Raw genomic sequence first — 20,000 nt, forward strand, 5'->3', positions numbered from 1 at the left:
CGTCTGAAACGCAAAGGGGGTGGTGTTGCTGTAATTTATAGTAATAGTTTCAAAACCACTAAGAAATCAAGTTTTAAATATAATTCTTTTGAAGCATTGGTGCTTAATGTAAAAATATATAGTGTAAATGATAAATCACGTTTGAGATTTGTGTTGGCTACTGTATACAGGCCACCAGGGCACCATACTGACTTTATCAAAGAATTTGCGGACTTTCTATCAGAATTAATATTGACTGCAGATAAAGTACTAATTGTTGGTGATTTTAATATACACATCGATAATGAAAAAGATGCATTGGGATTGGCATTTAAAGACATTGTAAATTCAATTGGAGTTAGACAACACGTGTCAGGACCTACTCATCATCGTAATCATACTCTAGATCTAATATTATCACACGGAATAGATGTTGATGCCGTTGAAATTCTGCAGCAGAGCGATGACATCTCAGATCATTATCTAGTCTCGTGTAAACTTCATTTAGCCAAAGCTGCAAAGCCGACTCCGTGTTACAAATATGTTAGACCTATCACTTCTGCTACTAAAGATTGCTTTATTAATAATCTTCCTAATCAGTTTCATCATCTCAGCATCTCAGATAGCTTAGAAGAACTTGATATTACAACAGAAACGTTTAACTCTCTCTTTTCCAGCACTTTAGACACAGTTGCTCCGTTGCGCTTAAAGAAGATTAAAGAAAATAGTCCAACGCCGTGGTACAATGAGCACACTCGGGCCCTTAAGAGAGCAGCTAGAAAAATGGAGCGCAACTGGAAGAAAACAAAACTAGAGGTATTTCGCATTTCATGGAAGGAGAGCTCTATTGCTTACAGGGAGGCTTTAAAAGCTGCTAGATCTGCTTATTTTTCAACCCTATTAGAAGAAAATAAACATAATCCTAGGTATTTATTTGAAACGGTGGCTAAACTAACGAAAAATAAAGCTTCAAGCCCAGAAGTTTCCAAGCAACTCAGCAGTAATGACTTTATGAACTTCTTCAATTATAAGATTGATAATATCAGGGACAAAATTATAACTATGCAACCGTCTACTACAGTATCGCATCAGGCAGTGCATTGTAGTCGCCCTGAGGAAAAATTTGATTCATTCGTTGCTATAGGAGAGGAAGAATTTACTAAACTCATTAAATCATCTAAATCTACAACATGTATGTTAGACCCTATACCGACTAAGCTACTGAAAGAAATACTTCCAGAGGTCATAGATCCTCTTCTTAATATCATTAATTCGTCTTTGTCTCTAGGATACGTACCAAAAAACTTTAAGCTGGCTATGATTAAACCGCTTGTTAAAAAAACGCAACTTGATCCTACAGAATTAGTCAATTACAGGCCGATCTCGAATCTACCTTTTCTGTCAAAGATATTAGAAAAGGCAGTATCCTCACAACTGTGTTCCTTTCTTGAAAGAAATGATATCTGCGAGGATTTCCAGTCAGGATTTAGACCGTACCATAGTACCGAGACAGCTCTCGTTAGAGTCACAAATGATTTGCTCTTATCATCCGATCGTGGTTGTATCTCTCTATTAGTGTTACTCGATCTTAGTGCTGCATTTGACACCATTGACCACAACGTTCTTTTAAATAGATTAGAACATTATGTTGGCATTAGTGGAATTGCACTAGCATGGTTTAAATCATACTTATCTGACCGTTATCAGTTTGTAGCAGTAAATGATGAGATGTCTCATCGATCACAAGTTCAGTATGGCGTACCACAAGGCTCAGTACTAGGACCGTTGCTGTTCACTCTGTACATGCTACCCTTAGGAGATATCATTAGGAAACATGGCATTAGCTTTCACTGTTATGCCGATGATACTCAGCTCTATATTTCTTCAAAACCTAACGAAACTTATCAATTCACAAAATTAACGGAATGCATAGCGGATATAAAAAATTGGATGACTTGTAATTTCCTACTTCTAAATTCTGAAAAAACAGAGTTTCTAATTATTGGACAAAAAACTTCCTCACGTAATAATCTAGAATACTGTCTAACACTCGATGGCTGCTCTGTTAAGTCTTCGTCGTCGGTTAGGAACCTGGGTGTGCTCTTTGATACCAATCTTTCATTTGAAAGTCACGTGTCTAGTATCTGTAAAACTGCATTTTTCCATCTTAAAAATATATCTAAATTACGCCATATGCTCTCATTGACAAATGCGGAACAATTAGTTCATGCGTTCATGACCTCAAGGCTAGATTATTGTAATGCTCTACTGGGTGGTTGCCCTGCACGCTTAATAAACAAACTACAGCTGGTTCAAAACGCAGCAGCTCGAGTTCTTACCAGAACCAGGAAGTATGACCATATTAGCCCGGTTCTGTCAAAACTGCATTGGCTCCCTATTAAACATCGCATCAATTTTAAAATATTGCTGATCACTTACAAAGCACTAAATGGTTTAGCTCCGCAGTACTTGAGCGAGCTCTTAACGCATTATAGTCCGTCACGTCTATTGCGATCTCAAAATTCCGGCCAGTTGATAATACCTAGAATATCAAAATCGACTGCTGGCGGTAGATCCTTTTCCTATTTAGCACCAAAACTCTGGAACAGTCTTCCTACCATTGTCCGGGAAGCAGACACACTCTGTCAGTTCAAAGCCAGATTAAAGACACATCTCTTTGACCTAGCTTTCACATTATACATTATAGACTTCTATAATTTAATGTTAGGCTGCATAGATTAGGTCAGCCAGAACCGGGAACACTTCCCAAAAATCCTGATGTACTCGTTACATCATGAGAAGAATGGCATCTACGCTAATTTTAGTGTCTGTGTTTATCCCGAGGTTTTCCTGCAGCCTGCCGGATCCAGGCCGTATCCAGATCTGACGAAGGACCTTCGCCTGGACCGATGACAACACAGTGCTGAAGTGCCAACTAGTCTCTCCCTATGGAGGATCCCACTACCACTCTACAGATAAGGCGTTGTCGGGAAAATCCGTTTCGCGTTCCTACCCCAAAGCAACAAAATAAAATAAAATTCTTTATCAAAATTTATAGGGAAAGACAAGTACTTTGTTTAGGCTTGGCTTGTAGGGAATTCCAAACCTGCATATATTCAAACGCACATAACTATAGAACCCATTCTAAATGCGCATGTGAACGCCATCAGTGTTTCTCACAGGTTCGCGTTTAAAGTCTGTGTAGAGGGAATGGTGTCGTCTTAGCGGCCCCTAATTTAATAACAAATGATCATTGCGACGGAAGCAAATAAATCAAAACTAACTTTAGATGGAAATAACTTAACTCTGCTGTAAAGCCGAAACAATCTCTGTTACCTTAAATTATACGCTTATCTCTGTAAAGCTGCTTTGAAACAATCTACATTGTTAAAAGCGCTATATAAATGAAGATGACTTGACTTGACTTGACTTGATTTTTTTTAACTGTTGGTAAAACTAACCCCCCCACTTTTGTCAAAAACATTTTGAAAGTGACACACTTCCTGCTGCCAGTTGGTGGCGCTATAACTTTGACTCACAATAGTTACATCCATCTGATCGGCCTCTTACCACGAACACACTGCTGAAGTTTCATCAAGATCAGTTAATGTATGCAGAAGTTATTCCACTTCGTGTCTCTCTTTTCTCGCCATAAATTCGTTTCCTCGCCACGGCCAAACCGTTCGAGATATCAAAAATCCGTCCACAATTTAGCATCCTCAATGTCTTGACTTCATGCACACCGAGTTTGGTGGGGATGGGATGAATTCTCTAGGAGGAGTACTTCACATTCCACAGCAAGCGTTTTCCAAACATCCCATAATAGCCGACTTCCTGTTGGGCTGGCGTGAAACTTGACAGAGGGAAAGTTGTTCGGCCTGATGAGATCTATATGTGTACCGAGTTTCATATTATTACATGCAAGCGTGTTTGATATATGGACCAAGATTTCGGACCCCATTCCAGGGGGCGCTGTCGAGCCCCCCTGCCACGCCCGGGTACCAGCTTCAGCCCGGCCCTGATGGCCGTGGGTTCTGACCTGTGTGCAAAGTTTCAAGAGTTTTCGAGCATGTCAAGGGCCCCAAAAGCCCCTGAAACCTTGAAAAACAAAGATTAAATGGAATACACAAATCCCCCCCCCCCACACACACACACACACAGACACACAGAGAGAGAGAGAAAATTCTCCAGAAAATCCACATTCAAACCAAAATATCTGACTTCCTGTGGGTCTGAGGTTATGACTGTAAATTAGAAAGGTGTCCTGCTTGATGAGAACAATACACCTACCAAGTTTTGTGATTCTAGGAAAAACTAAGCCCCCATTTTTGACTAAAGGTGGCGCTACTGAGCCATTCCACCACGCCCGTTTCTGAAACTTTGCACATGTCTACTGGATAATAAATGTGATGTGTCTGTCGAGTTTCATGCATTTTCAAGCATGTGAAGAGTCTCAAAAGCATCCGAAAAGAATATTAAAGTTTGATGCGTTGCCACGGCAACAGTATCTAAGATATCAATAATCCTTTCACAGGTCTACATCTGCCGTGTGTCTACATTATACACATAAAGTTTTAAGCAAATCGGGTAAAAATAAGAAAGTGATTTCAAAGCATTTTGAAAGTGACACACTTCCTGTTGCCAGTTGGTGGCGCTATAACTTTGACTCACAAAGGTCACATCCATGTGATCGGCCTCTTACAACGAATACACTGCTGAAGTTTCAGCAAGATCAGATAATGTATGCAGAAGTTTTAATACACTTCCTGTGTCCCATTATTCGCCATAAATTCGTTTCCTCGCCACGGCCAAACCGTTCGAGATATCAAAAATCTGTTCGCAAGAATTCATCCTCAATGTCTTGACTTCATTCACACCGAGTTTGGCGGCGATCGGATGAATTCCCTAGGAGGAGTATTTCACATTCCATTGTATGCGTTTTCCAAACAACGTATAATAACCGACTTCCTGTTGGGCTTTTGTAAAACTTAGAGCACGAAAGTTGTGCGGCCCGATGAGATCTATATGTGTACTGAGTTTCATATTATTACATGCAAGCGTGTTTGATATATGGACCAAGATTTCGGACCCCATTCCAGGGGGCGCTGTCGAGCCCCCCTGCCACGCCCCGGTACCAGCTTCAGCCCGGCCCTGATGGCCGCGGGTTCTGACCTGTGTGCAAAGTTTCAAGAGTTTTTGAGCATGTTAAGGGCCCCAAAAGTGGCAAAAAGGCAAAAAAAAAAATAATGAAGAAAAAAAAAAAAAATAATCCTTACGAAAACAATAGGGCCTTCGCCCTTTCAGGGCTTGGGCCCTAATAATAATACATTTTATTTATAGGCGCCTTACATGACACTCAAGGGCACCTTACAAACACAATAAAACAATCAACAATAATCAAATACTCATTATTAAACCTTGGATACCAGTATTAAAATATAAAAATATTCACATAAAAGCCTGCCGGAAAAGATGGGTCTTAAGGCGAGATTTAAAAACATGAAGACTTTCACTGTTTCGCACATCCTGTGGCAGCAGGTTCCATAAATAAGGAGCTGCATGACTAAAAGCTCGGGACCCCATATAAGTAGTGCGAGTTCTAGGGAGAACAAGTGTGAGTGAAGAAGACGATCTTAAAGTCCGAGAGGGAGTATAAATATGAAGAAGGTCTAATAAGTATGAAGGGGCAAGGTTATTGAGTGCTTTGTAAGTAAGAAGAAGAATTTTAAAATTAGTACGATATTTTGCAATACAATATTTACGATATTTTGCAATACAATATTTACGATATTTTATATTTTAAATAATACTGGAGTACTTTATACAGATGCTATAAATAGCGAGACGACCTGATCGGAAATCTCACTTTCATCCGAATAAGGCTGTAATGGAAAGGTCACATGATGTTGACGAGCTTGATGTGGACATGCTAAAACGGTAAAACGGATATAAAAAAGGGACTCAAATCCTATGGTGGCAATTTTTTCACTGCCAAGCATCACTCACATTATTTTCAGAAGTACTCTACCATTCAAAAGTTAAATTATTTAATTAATACATTTTTAATTAAAACTTTTATTGAGCAAGGATGCATTAAACTGATCAAAAGTGACAGTAAAGACATTGATAATGTTACAAAAAAATATATTTTTAAAGAAATGCTGTTCTTTTGAACTTTCTATTCATCAAAGTATCCTAATATACATATAAAGGGCACGACATTAAAAATGTACATTTTTTGAAGGGACAAGTAAAAGAGAATTTTACTTCCCCGACCGGACAAGTAGCCTGATTAGAACGTCAATAACAACAAAAAATAACTAGGGAATCACTAAGACGAGAGAATGATTCTGATTTTATTACATTTATTGAAAGTTGCAATCGATAGTGGATAATAAATGTATTACAGACGGTAATAAGGTTGTGCTGTTGAGGCTCGCGCATCCTCTCGAGGAGAAATCTAAACAAATGGCCGCAGCACATACAAAAGAAACTCAGTTAACAACATACTGCCTAAACATTTTTGAAATATTTTTAATATATGTTAAGCAACCTCACACGACGAGTGCTGTTTTCCTGAATACCATCATGATTGAAAATGTTACATTGATTTCCTATAATAGTTCAATAAACAGTTCAAATTAAGTCATTTACATTTTAGATGCAATATTGGCTGTTTTTGTTCTGTTTCAGCAGCGAAAATAGTTCCAAACAAAGATCACAGGAGAATCACTCATCTCACAGCAACACTCAACGTGTTTCATTACTGAATGATTCAGCATTTTGAACGAATCGGTTGAGTCAAAGATTCACTGACCCATTTATAAACATCTGTCTCATTCTTGAACAAATCAGCCATTTGAATGAATTAATCAATGACTCACTCTTTAAGACGGCCGCCTGCCGCCACCTACTGGCGGTTTAGTGTTATTTTTAAAAGTATCATTCTTTCCAACGTTTCTTATTTGTAGATTTAAAACAATCTCATAACATTATTTTATACAATTCAGAAATTTTTCAGTATAAATGATTTCATTTGATCAGCCCTACCTAGGGTAACAGCCCTATAGTGTCTTACTATGATAAATAATTTATTGATCAAATTTAGGAATTTAAAATGAAAGATGAAGCATACATTTAATAAGATTGGTTGGAGGGGGGTGCCCTTTTAAAGGGGCAGATATTACAATATGCAGATTTAAATATATCAAAGCTGAACACTGATGAGAATATTGCTTCAGAATAAATTATATTTATAACTAAAAAAAATTAAAAATCCGGACAAGCAACTTTTATTACTCGGACAAGTGTATTTTTATATATATTTATTTATTTACATATATATATACACACACACACACACACACACACACACCATATATATGTATACACAGTATATTAGGGCTCGACATTTAGCCTTTTCATGTGCTTGTCCTTCGGAACAATGGAAGGACAAGCACGTGGAAGGAAAAGTGTGTGTACGTGGAAGGAAAAGTGTGTGTTTGAGTGTGTGTGTGTATATATATATATATATATATATATATATATATATATATATATATATATATATATATATATATATATATATATATGCATACATACATACACACACACACACACACACACACACAGACACACACACATATATATTAAAAACTGTTTTCAATATTGATAATAATCAGAAATGTGTCTTTTTCAAATTTATTCAAACTGTTATTTTATTGTAAAAATATTTCACAATATTACTGTTTTTACTTTATTTTTGAAATTGAATTTTTTTTGTAAATGCTTTGGTTATACAGTACAATATATAATGTACTGTAATTTCAAATACATAAAAAAGGTCATTTATTTTGCAGTAGATTTCTCTGGTCCGACAGATGGCACACTGATCACACCAGAGACACAAAGACAGATAGTGTGCACAATATTTCCCATCATTCCCATCCCACTCATGTAAACAGATACTGAATATGTTTTAATTAATTTTGTTGCCATGTTCATGTTCAACCTACCTTGTTTGAGTCTTTGCTTTGGCTGGACCACTTACCTGTGGACTGTGAATATCATAGACATTGTAATGCTACACAAGACACAAATTATACGTTTAGATGGTCCTTCCCTGCAGTTATTGGAGTTTTCATTGGTAATTTGATGGATTTGAGAAATTTGTTGTGTAAAAGACAATGAATGTACAGAGATTAATCCGAGACAATGTGTTAGACCCACCCAACACTTTAGAGCAGTTATTTACATGTGTATGTGTTATCGTACACGTGCATTGAGATATTTATGGAATGTTTACAGGAAGTGAGTCTGAAGTGTCTTGGGGCAACGATTCAAATCTCTGCATCCTAAATCTTTCTCTCTTAACTTTCTCACTTGCTTGGATCCTCCATAATGCTGTAATTGGATCTTAGAAGAGTCTTCTTTTTGGACGTTAATAATTTCTAGTTCACTTGCAGTTCATCTGTCATGTGTGTTTTTCATCCATGTTCCTGGATTGTGAACATTCCAATGTTATTCGCACACTCAGAGGTAGGATTTCCCATAATCCCACAGTGACAAGCATTAATAACATAACCCATCTCCCCCTGGATGTCTTCATTCCGATGAACCGTGTTCATTTAAAGAACTCTACTATACTCGGTTTGAAGGTTCTTGATAGTAATGGGGTCTCCTGTGGGGTCTGAGCGTGATCCTCTCTTTATTCTCTCCATCTTGATGGAGGATATAAGAAAAAAGTTACTTTGCTTATGTCTTGAGATGGCATCCGAATGTAAAGGCCAAACAAAGTTTGTTTAGAGTTAATCAGAAAGATCAGAAACTTGAATATGAATATACAAGGTCCAAGATCCCAAGCAAATTGAACACTAATCATCATTATGGTAACTTCAAAACAATTACAGTACTAAACAATATAATTTCTTACAGTGGCATGGTTAAAGACAACTTTATAATGTGAATTCACAGTAAAACAAGAGCAGTAAATAACTGTGACGTCAGCATCATTCTGCTGTTGATTAACAGTCATTTGTAAGAAAATGCATTAATTTCACTAAATTTCTGACTATGGTCATTTATTGTAAAATAATACTCTTTAATCCTGTAAATACCTGGCAATTTTTTGCAGTGTATGTTGCAAACACATGCAAGTGCAAACAGTATGTTCAGAACTGTTCAGAAGTTTGGGCTCAGTAAGTAAAAGTAATTATTACTCAGCAAGGAAGCATTAAATTGATCAAAAGTGACAAAAGTAAAAATAAATGCTGTTCTTTTGAACTTTCTATTCATTAAAGAGTCCTGAAAAAAATGCATCACAGTTTCCACAAAACTATTAAGCAGCACAACTGTTTTCAACATTGATCATAACCAGATATGTTTATTGAGCATCAAATCAGCTATTAGAATGATTTCTGAAGGATCATGTGACACTGAAGACTGGAGTAATGATGCTGAAAATTCAGCTAAATTACATTATAAAATGTATTAAATAGGAAACAATTTGGGATGCAGCCTGTGACCTGCTGTATCACTAACTATATCCATTTCCATCACACATAGAGGGTCTATGATTGCAACAATCAGAGCCACACCAGACAGACAGTATTTAGCGTCCATCTCCATTCTCCTCTCAAACCCCGCCGTACAAACACCCCCATCCCAGTCTAATTCAACTCTCCAATTTCAGTTTCCTCTCAGATCAAACAGATTAGTGTAGTTGACGGGCCGTGTTCCCAGGGATCAGATAAGGTTTCTGCAGCGGGACACACCCTTCGCAGTCTGACCCAGCCGGGCAGGCGACGAGAAGGCTCGAGAGAGATGGTTTTGGGGTTTTTTTGTGGGTCAGACCCTTTGGATTCCCTAAGAGTCAGGTTACTGTGAGAGTGTGGCGAGAAGGGACTCTCCTGGGAACGATGGCATGCCACAGAAATCTGCAGTTATTGTACTCGGGTGTCATTACTCTGTGATGTATTTGTGAAAGAAACCTCAGGTTCTTCTGATGTGCACGCAAGCGAAAACCGAGCAATATGTCAACACGCTGCTCGCGTCCAGTGGCCTTATTTTTTGGACAGGTGAAGACACCTGTGCTATTACACCTGCACAGATTCCCTGCAGGCCCGGAGATGGCTGTCACCAGCACATGAAAGCAACCCTGCGACACACCCTAACTGTGGCCTTCCTGTTCCCATAATGCCCTCTGGGCACTGATGAGCTTGTTGACTTGTCTGGGATCACGTGGATGATCATGATGACGAAGAGGGAGAAAAAGGAATAGAGGAAGATGCACACAAAGAGCCGTCTTTGTTTGATGTTGTGAACGCATGCTATCATATGTTCACATTTGCTCCCAGCCGTCTGCGTATTGCGTTATATTACTATTTTCTGACTTTCTTATATCCAACTTCAACACTTAATATCCAATCTCATGAAGGACGCTTTTTCCTCCCATTTGTCCTCCTATCTTCGTTTTTGAAATGCGTTTGTCCCGAGCCCCCAGTGCTGCTGAGGGCAGGATGTTTATTCTAGCTCTTATCGTGTCATTTTAATGACGCTTAATTACATTTTAACGATCTTTGCATCGTCAAGCTGCGCCCCACCAACCCTTCCAAACCCTGCCAACCGCCACTCGGTTTAATCTGAGTTTATCGGGAGACTGCGAAGGACGCCATGGAGCTGCTCGGGGCCTTTTACCGCAAAAAGCTTCGGAGGAAGCAGAAATCAAATCTTGGGCGATCGGACGGAGCGCTGTGTAAGACGCCGTCCGAGACCAGCGTCAACAGCCTGGCCACTGGACTCATCTCGAAAGTGCTGAGACTTACTGCAAGGTAATTGCTAAGTGTTCAGTAAGGGAGGATAGCAAGGGAATAACAGGTTGTGGATTGCAGGGCAGGTAATGATTTAAGGACTGGCTGGCTGGTAACCAGTCTCCTACTGGTTTGAGGAAGGCCTTTGACACGGTTTAAGGTTACTACTTGCTTTCTAAACCTGCCGAGATAAATGGATATTTTAAGTAGAATTTAAAATCCTTTCATGATTTATTAACCCCAAAACTGTATGATTTTCTTTCTTTTGTGACCATCAAAAGAAGATATTTTGGAAAATGTGTGTATTTTTTTGTCAATAAAATGTTTTTGACTTTCATTATATGGACAAAAATTGCATGGCCCTGAGTAGGATTATTTGTATTATGTGATTATTAATATTATAGGATTATTATTTAGGTTTGATTTATTTTAGTTTTAGTTAATTGTTTTTTATTTCCAATTAGTGCTTGTAGTGCTTCTACCTAAAAGTATTTCATTTAGCTGCCAAGACAATGTTTCTAGTTTTTGTTTAGTTTTAAGTTTTTCATCTAATATTTATATTTTATTTAATCTCTTTTTCAGTAGTTTTAGTTTTAGTTAATGATGATAACCCCGTTATTATAATTGCAATGTATATGAATAAGCTCCTGTCGAGCAGGTAATGCATGGCAGGAATCCACAATCTGTATATGATTGATTACTCATTACACAGCAACTATTTCAAAAATGCAACAAAATTATCCTCCCTAGATGAAACGACTGCGTTCCTGTGAATCTAGATAAGTACTTCTTGATCAGCGTTTTCCTGTTTACCCTCTCAGATTTAACCGCAGTGGGTCCGGACAATCATAAGGGGGTCAGAGGGGTTTTCTGTTGTCTGCTCAGTTCTTTTACTTTGCTCAACATTTCAAAAGTTTTACTTGAGGAAGTCATTATGACGGATCTTGTCCAAATCTAGACTGGTCAGAGGGAATGGCCCTTTGGAAGAGGGTGTGTTAAAGCAGCAAGAAAGTTACCTCCATAGCAACATATCATAAAAGCCAGATGTTTTGCAAATGCAATGTCTGATCTGTCTCCATAGAGCAGGGTTAAAGTTCAAGGTAGTGGGGTTGTTAAGCAAACAAGTCTATGTGGAGGCTAAAACATTTTTATTGTCCTGAGAAATGTGATCAGTCTGAATCATCTAGGTGCAGCTTTGTGGAGGAATCAAACAATGACCTACTGTCTCTTTTAATCTGACAATGATATATTATAATAGTAATATTTCTTATTTTGTTTAATATTTTTATTTAATACAGTGATATTACACTAGTTTAGATGTTTTTATAGTTTAATGTTTTAATAATAAAATATTGTGTATATGTATATTTCATAGTCATATTGATAAATAATTTCACTACAATCTTGTGCAACACTCAAGTCCTAAAAATGTAATGCTTCAGGTCAAACCCAAAGTTCTAGAATGGCGTAATTCTAGAAGATCACTAAAAGAGGTATGTGCTGCATTTGCCCAGTCAGCTGACTGAACATGATCTTTAGTCTCGTACAGGCTTTGTCTTTCTGGCTAGTGATCTCACACCATCATTAAAGACCTTAGTAGGTCACTTCAGTCAGCAGACTGGTTGGGCACAAACTGGCATTGTGTGTGTGTGTGTGTGTGTGTGTGTGTGTGTGTGTGTGTGTGTGTGTGTGTGTGTGTGTGTGTGTGTGTGTGTGTGTGTGTGTGTGTGTGTGTGTGTTCAAATGTCTGGAGCAGCAGTAGGCACAGACAGTCTGCTGATCGTTGTGTGAAAAACATTCATTATGTTCCACGCCGTTTGAAACCAAAAATGTTTTTGTTTTAAACAATGCCGGCATTCTTGTCATGTTTCGAAAACATACTTCAGCACCCTGTGCCAAAACCAGAAATAGAAATCTACTTCCAACTTCCCAGAATTTTATTTCTCATTCTAAGGAATAAATGTTTATTATACATAAATATTTGTAACATAAAATAAGAAATTAAATTCTTAGTCCAAATATCGGTTGAGCTCAATTTGTCAGGGGCTAGATTAGGAAGTATCTATTTACTGATGTTTACACAGTGAGATTCTGGTTATAATGCAGTGCCACATTCTTCAGGGATGTTTTGATCCTTTATCCTCAGTGGCCTTGACTACACCAGACAATACATGCTTTATGCTTACATTAAACTACTTTGACTTTTCACTGAACTATTTCCGACTTTTGTTTTTGTGCTTTATTTTATTTATTTTTAATTCGAACTGTTTTTGTTATAGCATGCTGTGTTTACACTTTTGTTTACTTCATGTATTTGAGTTGCATTCTGCAAAAGAAATGCATGGCTTTTTACATTTCGTTGAATGTCTTTTTCCCAGACGGAGTGAGCCTGGATCTCGACCTCATTCCTGGCATTCTACGAAGCTGGGCGAGGGCCCTCCGGACCCAGACAGCATGATGCAAGTCACCCAGGGTGGTGTGGGACCCCCCTGGCACCAGAACTACCACTCCAGGTCAGTGCAGCTCGCACACAAACACACCTAGTGCTTCTAACCTTTTCTGTTTAAGAACGAAAAAAATAACAGCAGGGAAATGTACTTTCAAGCCCTAATTGTTTTTCTTCATCGGTTCTGTTCTCTGTTTCACAAGGATAGCATATCAGATTTGACTGAGATACAGTAGTGAAGATGACATTTTAACAGTTCCCAGCTATGCAACTGAAGGTTCGGCCAACACAGCTTAGCAATAATCCACAATGAAGTTATTTATTCAAAAAGAGAGGATAATATGTGTGCTTAGTTTGGGATGCAGCACCTGATTTGGCTTCATGAGGTATTTCCTGAAAGTTGCAACCTCTTGATGCATGTTATCTAGCATGCCACACTCACACACTTAAATATTTTCATTTATTAGCTCTTGAGGGTGTTATTTAAGTGGCATATGGATGCATATGCATATATCAGCGGCTTAAAAAGTCCATAAGCATGACCGTTAGTAGCTATAAATGTTGATTATTTTGGTCAGACATGGCTCTGTTGTCTTTCTGTTGGTGGTTTCTTGTTGTGTACGATCATAGCATAAGCAGAGGACATATTTTATGTAGTTGCCCAAACATTCAAAAACCTTGTGTGCTTGTTATCTGGGTCATTATCACTGTATTTAGACCAGAACGTTCAAGGGCCATCAGTGATGACACTGAAAGAAAAACATTTAGAGTGTTTGAAGAGGACCAGAAAGCAAAGCATTGACGCACAATCTAATAAAAAAAAAAAAATTCTTTGGGATGACACTCCCTCAACAACCCTCCAAAGGTTCCCATGGCGATGGTCACCGTGGGCTACACCAATAGCATTCCACATTCTTAGACCTGGTGTCATTGTTTGATGGACTGACCTGTGATTGGTTGATCTAGTTCTTAGAGGGGTGACTGCAGAGCTGTTGACAATGGGTCAGTGACATCATGTAATTATGCCAGCAGAAATACCAGCAGTCTGATGCCAGCTTTCAGAGTCCGGCAATCACATACCCATACAAGGGCACATACCCAGGGCATCACTGTCTCTCACACACACACACAGACACACCGCCATGATCCCAACCTTTACGTAGCAGATTCCCACAGTGGATAAGTTTGGTAACAGTAACAGTGTATATTTGTCACATCATTCTCACATTACCAGGGATAAGTGAACAGGAAGTTTGAGTAAATTAAATCTCAGTACAAATTCATGACAACTATGGATTTCATGGTTTAATCAACACCAGATATGTTGTAAACAGTCCAGACATCAAATGCATTTTGACAGTTATTCTTATCAGAGACAATCTTTATACTTTCTGGTAAATAATTGAGTCACAGGCAGAGTGAACTCAAATTGTGACTGTGAGCTCATTCTTATTTCATAAAGATCAGTGAATCGATGTCCTTGATATCCATCCAAGTTTGTAACAGCTACTAATTTAGCTCAGACCGACAACCACAATAGTTTCTCAATCTTCCGATATATTACCCCAGTAAAACAATATCATTGCTCTTAGGCATATTCTTATCTTTTTTTCCCCACCCCAATAAAATAAACAGAATTACTTCAATATATCATTGCATGTGGTTTTGTCCATTGTCTTATGCCAATGATTAATTTAATAGATTTTATAGTAAAAACTGCTGACTAAGGTTATTTTGGGTCGGTGATGTTTTTCATTTCATCTATGCGTATATATAATGATCTTAAATAACTCAGGTCTGTGTGTATGTGTTAATATATATATATATATATATATATATATATATATATATATATATATATATATATATATATATATATATATTTATATATATATTATCAATGTCAGTTCATAGTATATTACTCATGGTTTTTTTTTCTTTTTCTTGCAGTGCTTCCACTACAGACCTATCAGGATTTGAGACGGGATTCCTTAGGAAGAGCCCAGATCAGTACAGTTCCCGGGGCAGCATGGAGAGCCTAGACCACACTCACCCAGCCTACAGCTCCTGCTATCAGCTATCATCATCCAAATCCTCCAGCAGCATCGATCACCTGCACAGCAAGCGGGATTCTGCATACAGTTCCTTCTCGACCAGCTCTAGTATCCCAGAGTACCTTGCAGCGGCACCATCGTTTAACAAAGAGAGGTCATATTCCATGGAGAACGTTCCACAGAGAGAAGGGATGCAGCAGGCCGATATACGCTACATACGCACTGTGTACGACCCCCAACAGGGTGTGTCTGAAGAGCATGAGATTACCTCTGCAGCATTATTAAGAACCAATGACAGCAGAGCGCAGTCTAGAAGTGGGAATGTCCCGGGCATGATCTGCCATCGTGGTAGCAGTAGTAGTGGAAGCAGTGGGAGTAGTGGAAGCACCACCAGCTCACAACGCCACAGTGTTGGGACAGTCTGGGATCCAGCTCACAACCGGCACTCCTATGAGAACCTAAAGGGGGCGCCAGCTCCTCCATTACGCAGCGACAGCTATCTAGCATTTCGCAATCACGAGCGTCCCAACTCTTGGTCGAGTCTTGAGCAAGCTCGGTCACAGCGGGCACTTAACAAGGGTTCTTGGCATCACTCAAGTGGTTCTGTAGCAACAGGAAAGTCCTCGTTTGGAGCTGAAGGTCAGTTGCACACGGTGATTGAAAAAAGCCCTGAAAGTAGCCCCACCACCAAACCCAAACAGGGTTGTCCTCAGGCTGCACAACCCGGTCGCCTCATGTTACCCACCAGCATCTACCCTGTTCCACCACCCGAGCCTCATTTTGCACAAATCCCAACCAGCAACCCTAACTCTGGTAGTGTCTACCCAGCACTGGCCAAGGAGAGCAAGCAAAACAATCACTGTGACCACTTAGGTGGACCAGTTAAAGAGGATAGGGTCACCCTTGAAAACGGATACCAAAGCAATGCTCCCAACCCAAACCCTGTCCAAACCAATGTTTCGGCACAACCTAAGCTCTCCGATAAAGTGCAAAATGACACACAATTCAAACCTGGTTTTTATCGGCCTCATTTGCAACCACAAGTGCAGAAGTCACAAACACCATATGTACCCCAGGAGAGGAGGGACCCTTACACCCCTGTGCAACCAAGAGGAGAGAGGCCAAGGTTTTCGCTTGGTATGGAAGTTTACGACAACTACAGGCCACCTCGAGATGAAGAACAAAATAAATGCAATGAGCAAAGCATCCATCCAGACTCACTTTACTCTGGGAAAGTTGCATTTGGTCAAGTTGCTCAAACTTACAGAGGAAACTTCATCCAAAGTCAAGGAAGTGACCACCTAGTCAAACCTTCAAGGCACTACAGTGACTCAAGTGCTCTTCAGCAGAGAGGTCAAGACTGTGATCACCCTCTGACCAGACTGGAGAATGCACTTGCTGAGGTTCAAAGAAGCGTCAGTCCCGAGAGTACTGCTAGCCAATGCAGTTACCAGAGTGAGCGTAGTATGTCTGTGCTGGAGAAAGTAAGTCATTTTGAGAGACAGCAAGTCAAACCGCGCAGTCATAGCAGCCTCTCCCACCATGGTTCTATGGCTCGTCTGAGCCAAACATCAAGACCTTCCAGTGCCAAGAGCTCCTTCTCTGGTGTGGAGGACGTGCACAACATGTTGGAGAGAAGCAACAGCTCAATCCCTCATGGGAGATCTCAGAGTACTTCTAGCATGGCAAGCTATGATGGACGCATGGAAGTGCAGCAGGATATCCAAACGAGACGTGGGAGTAGTGATCATGTCCAACATCGCCAGCAAAAAGAAGCTGTTGTCACCAACAAGACCTCTCTTCAAAGGAGTAAGAGCACCTTTCAGCTTGGTGAGGGGAATGGTAAAGACGTGCACGGGAAAGGTGACAATCATGACATCTTGGGCACCATCCAAGACACATATTTTAACAGAGCATATAGAGACAGCATTAAAGATGCCCAGTCTAAGGTTCTCAGGTCAACTTCCTTTAGAAGACGGGACCTTAATGTTATCCCTCCACCAGTGCCAGCCAAACATATGTCCCTAGAACGAAAAGGACCAAGTACAAGTCCCAAACCAGCTACAACCTCCCCACACACTCCAAAAGAACGCCATGTCGTTCCTGTTGAAGCACCAACCAATCCTCCTGAACTCCCTAGTGTCCCGGCTGTTGGTCCTGCAGTTATACGGATCTGTGGACGCAAACGGTTCACGATGGACCAAAAGAAACGATCATATTCCGAGCCTGAAAATATGCATGAAGTTGGAGTGTTGCCTCAGGAAATCAGTCAGGCTGAGAGGAATGCTCAACAGCAGTTTCTGGCGAGTGAGACAAGTGTTGCAGACCGACGTAGAATGTTTGAGCAGGTGGCGAATCGTAACGTCGAGTCAAGATTTTTCTCCTCCAGGCCTGATTTGAAGCAAATGCAGCAAGATGCCTTAGTTGAGTACATGGAGCGCAAAACGGGTAGAAGAGTAGATGGACGTCCAAACCGCCCACATAGTGCTTATCTACAGTCCGCTTCCTCTTCGGCTGACTTGCGGAGCCTCAACTCTACCCCAAGTATGTGCTCTTTGCAAGAGCCGGGACACGATGGCCTCTCTGGTGGTATACAGAAAGCCTCCACCCTTCCAGCAGGAATGCAAAGCTCCTTTTACCCTCTCAGGGGCACCCAAAACCACACACGGCCTGAGTTTTTTGCCCATCAGTCACAAGGCACAAATTCTGAATCTCATAAACCAGGTCCAACCCTGACCAGAAATACCCTTCCACAGCACCTGGAGGCCATTTTTGAGAGAGCCACAACAGCTAGAAGCTCAGGGAGGTCAGCTTCAGCTGAGGATTTGTTGGACCGTAGTGAAGAACGTCCCGTTCCTCAGCACTTCCGCTCCAAGTCATCTCCAGTGGAAAACTTTAGTCAGGTAACAATCATTTATTTGGTGGCAAACAAGCCAGAAGAACTTGACTGTTTTATTGGTTAGATCATTGAAGTGACATGACTTCATATCACATAAAGTTAAAAAGCAACAGTGTTCATGGCAGAGCAGGTTTGCTAATTTGAACTCTCCTACTGAATAGTTAAAACCAATTACTCACTCAGATTTCCCCTAGCTACCATTTTGCTAAGAAAAAAAACAAAAAACAGAATTGAAGAGAATCAGTTCTTCTCAGAGCAGTCTTCACACCCCAGTCTCAACGAAACTATAAAAATAATTTCTTCCCACCCGATTAGTAAAGGATGACTTTCATTTTTGGTTGAAGAAAATTATCTTTAAGAAACCTCTAACAGTTGATCTGGTGTTCAGTGATAATCAGTGCACAAGTTTTCATCCAATTATGGTACTTGGTGGTCTGTTGTAGGGCAAAGGAGCAGTTCCTTTCCTGGAGATGGGCAGATATTGATTTTTGTACCCACTCCTGGTGCTCCACAGGAAGAGGCCAGTGCTCCTCACTTCCTGTTTGGTGCCACAGAGCCTGGGATGTAGTCAGCTATCTGACAGATGCGAAACAGATAACTGCACTCCTTCTGTGCCAGAGGGGAGGAGTTGGAGATAATGGACAACTCGTCATGGTTTTGGGTTTAAAATATTTGGAATGGTTAAGAAGGCCATTTATCAAAGGGAATAATTATCCTTTATGTAAACAATAATGGTTCTGGTATGATGATGACCGTGTACAGTAGATGCACAACTATCCTGTGAAATCCCAGACTATTCACGAATTCCTAAATTGGAAATGGTTTCAAGCCAGTAGATAAAATACCAGCATGATGACTTTGCTACTTACTAATATTGTGGTTTAACATAAAGTTAAACATTCTGGCCATGAATTAATCATCAGAATCAAGCACACCATTCAGGTCACGGTCTATGCATCTGTTCACAGTACGCTAATTAAATACGACATAGTCCAGCTATGAGGATGTTGTCATGCCGTGTCTCTTTTTTTATTAGTAGATCTTCGTTTATCAGTAGTCATGGCATGCGCTTGGGTTTAAAATTAACATGAAAGTCCCAACATTCTCTAAACTTGTGGTAACCATAAAATAATGATTAACTTCTTGTTCCTGGTTTATGAACGTTTACTTTTTTTTTTTGACACCTCTATCAGAAAGGGCGACAATACATCACCTGCTCAAATAAAACATTATTTGTTCTTTTGTTCTCTTTTTGTCTAGGACTTCTTTGCCAGAGACCTTCAGATGTTTAGTGTTTCCTCCAAGGAATCCTCTGAAAACAGGTTTGTGTGTATAAATATATACATGGAAACTTACAAATAGAGCCTCTTGAGTTCTGTATGCCTTGAGACACATAAATACATATAAAATAAATTGTTGAACTTATCCAAACTGGATAAGAATAATAAGAGGGTTTTTTTGTGTGTGTGTGTAGAAGAATTAAGTAGATCAGTCCTTTAAAGAGCAAGAAGCAAGAATATTTCTTTGCAAGTTCAAAACTGAAACAGTTTTATGGAAATATTTAACCTTAAAAGGTCTTAAATTAAGGACCAACCCTTAATTGGTCAGTGCCAGTGACAGGAATCCCACTGCAGCTATTTTTGAGTTTGTTTTGAACCATGCAAGAATTCCCACCAGGCATTAAAGGACAAATTATTTGCATTAATTTACTTTAAAAATGACAGGTATTGGAAATACTGACAAGCACAATGCTGCAGGACGTTTATATTTCATATGCATTTGTTTTAATAGGGTGTTGGTGAACACGGGACACA

General features: G+C 39.6%; 1 protein-coding gene across 2 annotated transcripts in view; it reads left to right on the forward strand.

Annotated features, from left to right (window-relative positions):
- shroom3 (shroom family member 3) overlaps nucleotides 1-20,000 on the forward strand; it is a 72,192-nt gene that overhangs the window by 42,336 nt on the left and 9,856 nt on the right. For both annotated transcript variants that reach the window (XM_079847727.1, XM_079847728.1), the window contains 4 exons: nucleotides 13,166-13,300; nucleotides 15,184-18,190; nucleotides 19,447-19,508; nucleotides 19,978-20,000. The exon at nucleotides 19,978-20,000 is cut by the window's right edge and continues 703 nt beyond it. In XM_079847727.1, coding sequence (XP_079703853.1) covers nucleotides 13,166-13,300; nucleotides 15,184-18,190; nucleotides 19,447-19,508; nucleotides 19,978-20,000 — 3,227 coding nt within the window. The remainder of the gene's footprint in view (nucleotides 1-13,165; nucleotides 13,301-15,183; nucleotides 18,191-19,446; nucleotides 19,509-19,977) is intronic.

This window comes from Squalius cephalus (genome assembly GCF_949319135.1).
Source record: "Squalius cephalus genome assembly, chromosome: 17".
In the NCBI taxonomy this organism is placed as follows: domain Eukaryota; kingdom Metazoa; phylum Chordata; class Actinopteri; order Cypriniformes; family Leuciscidae; genus Squalius; species Squalius cephalus.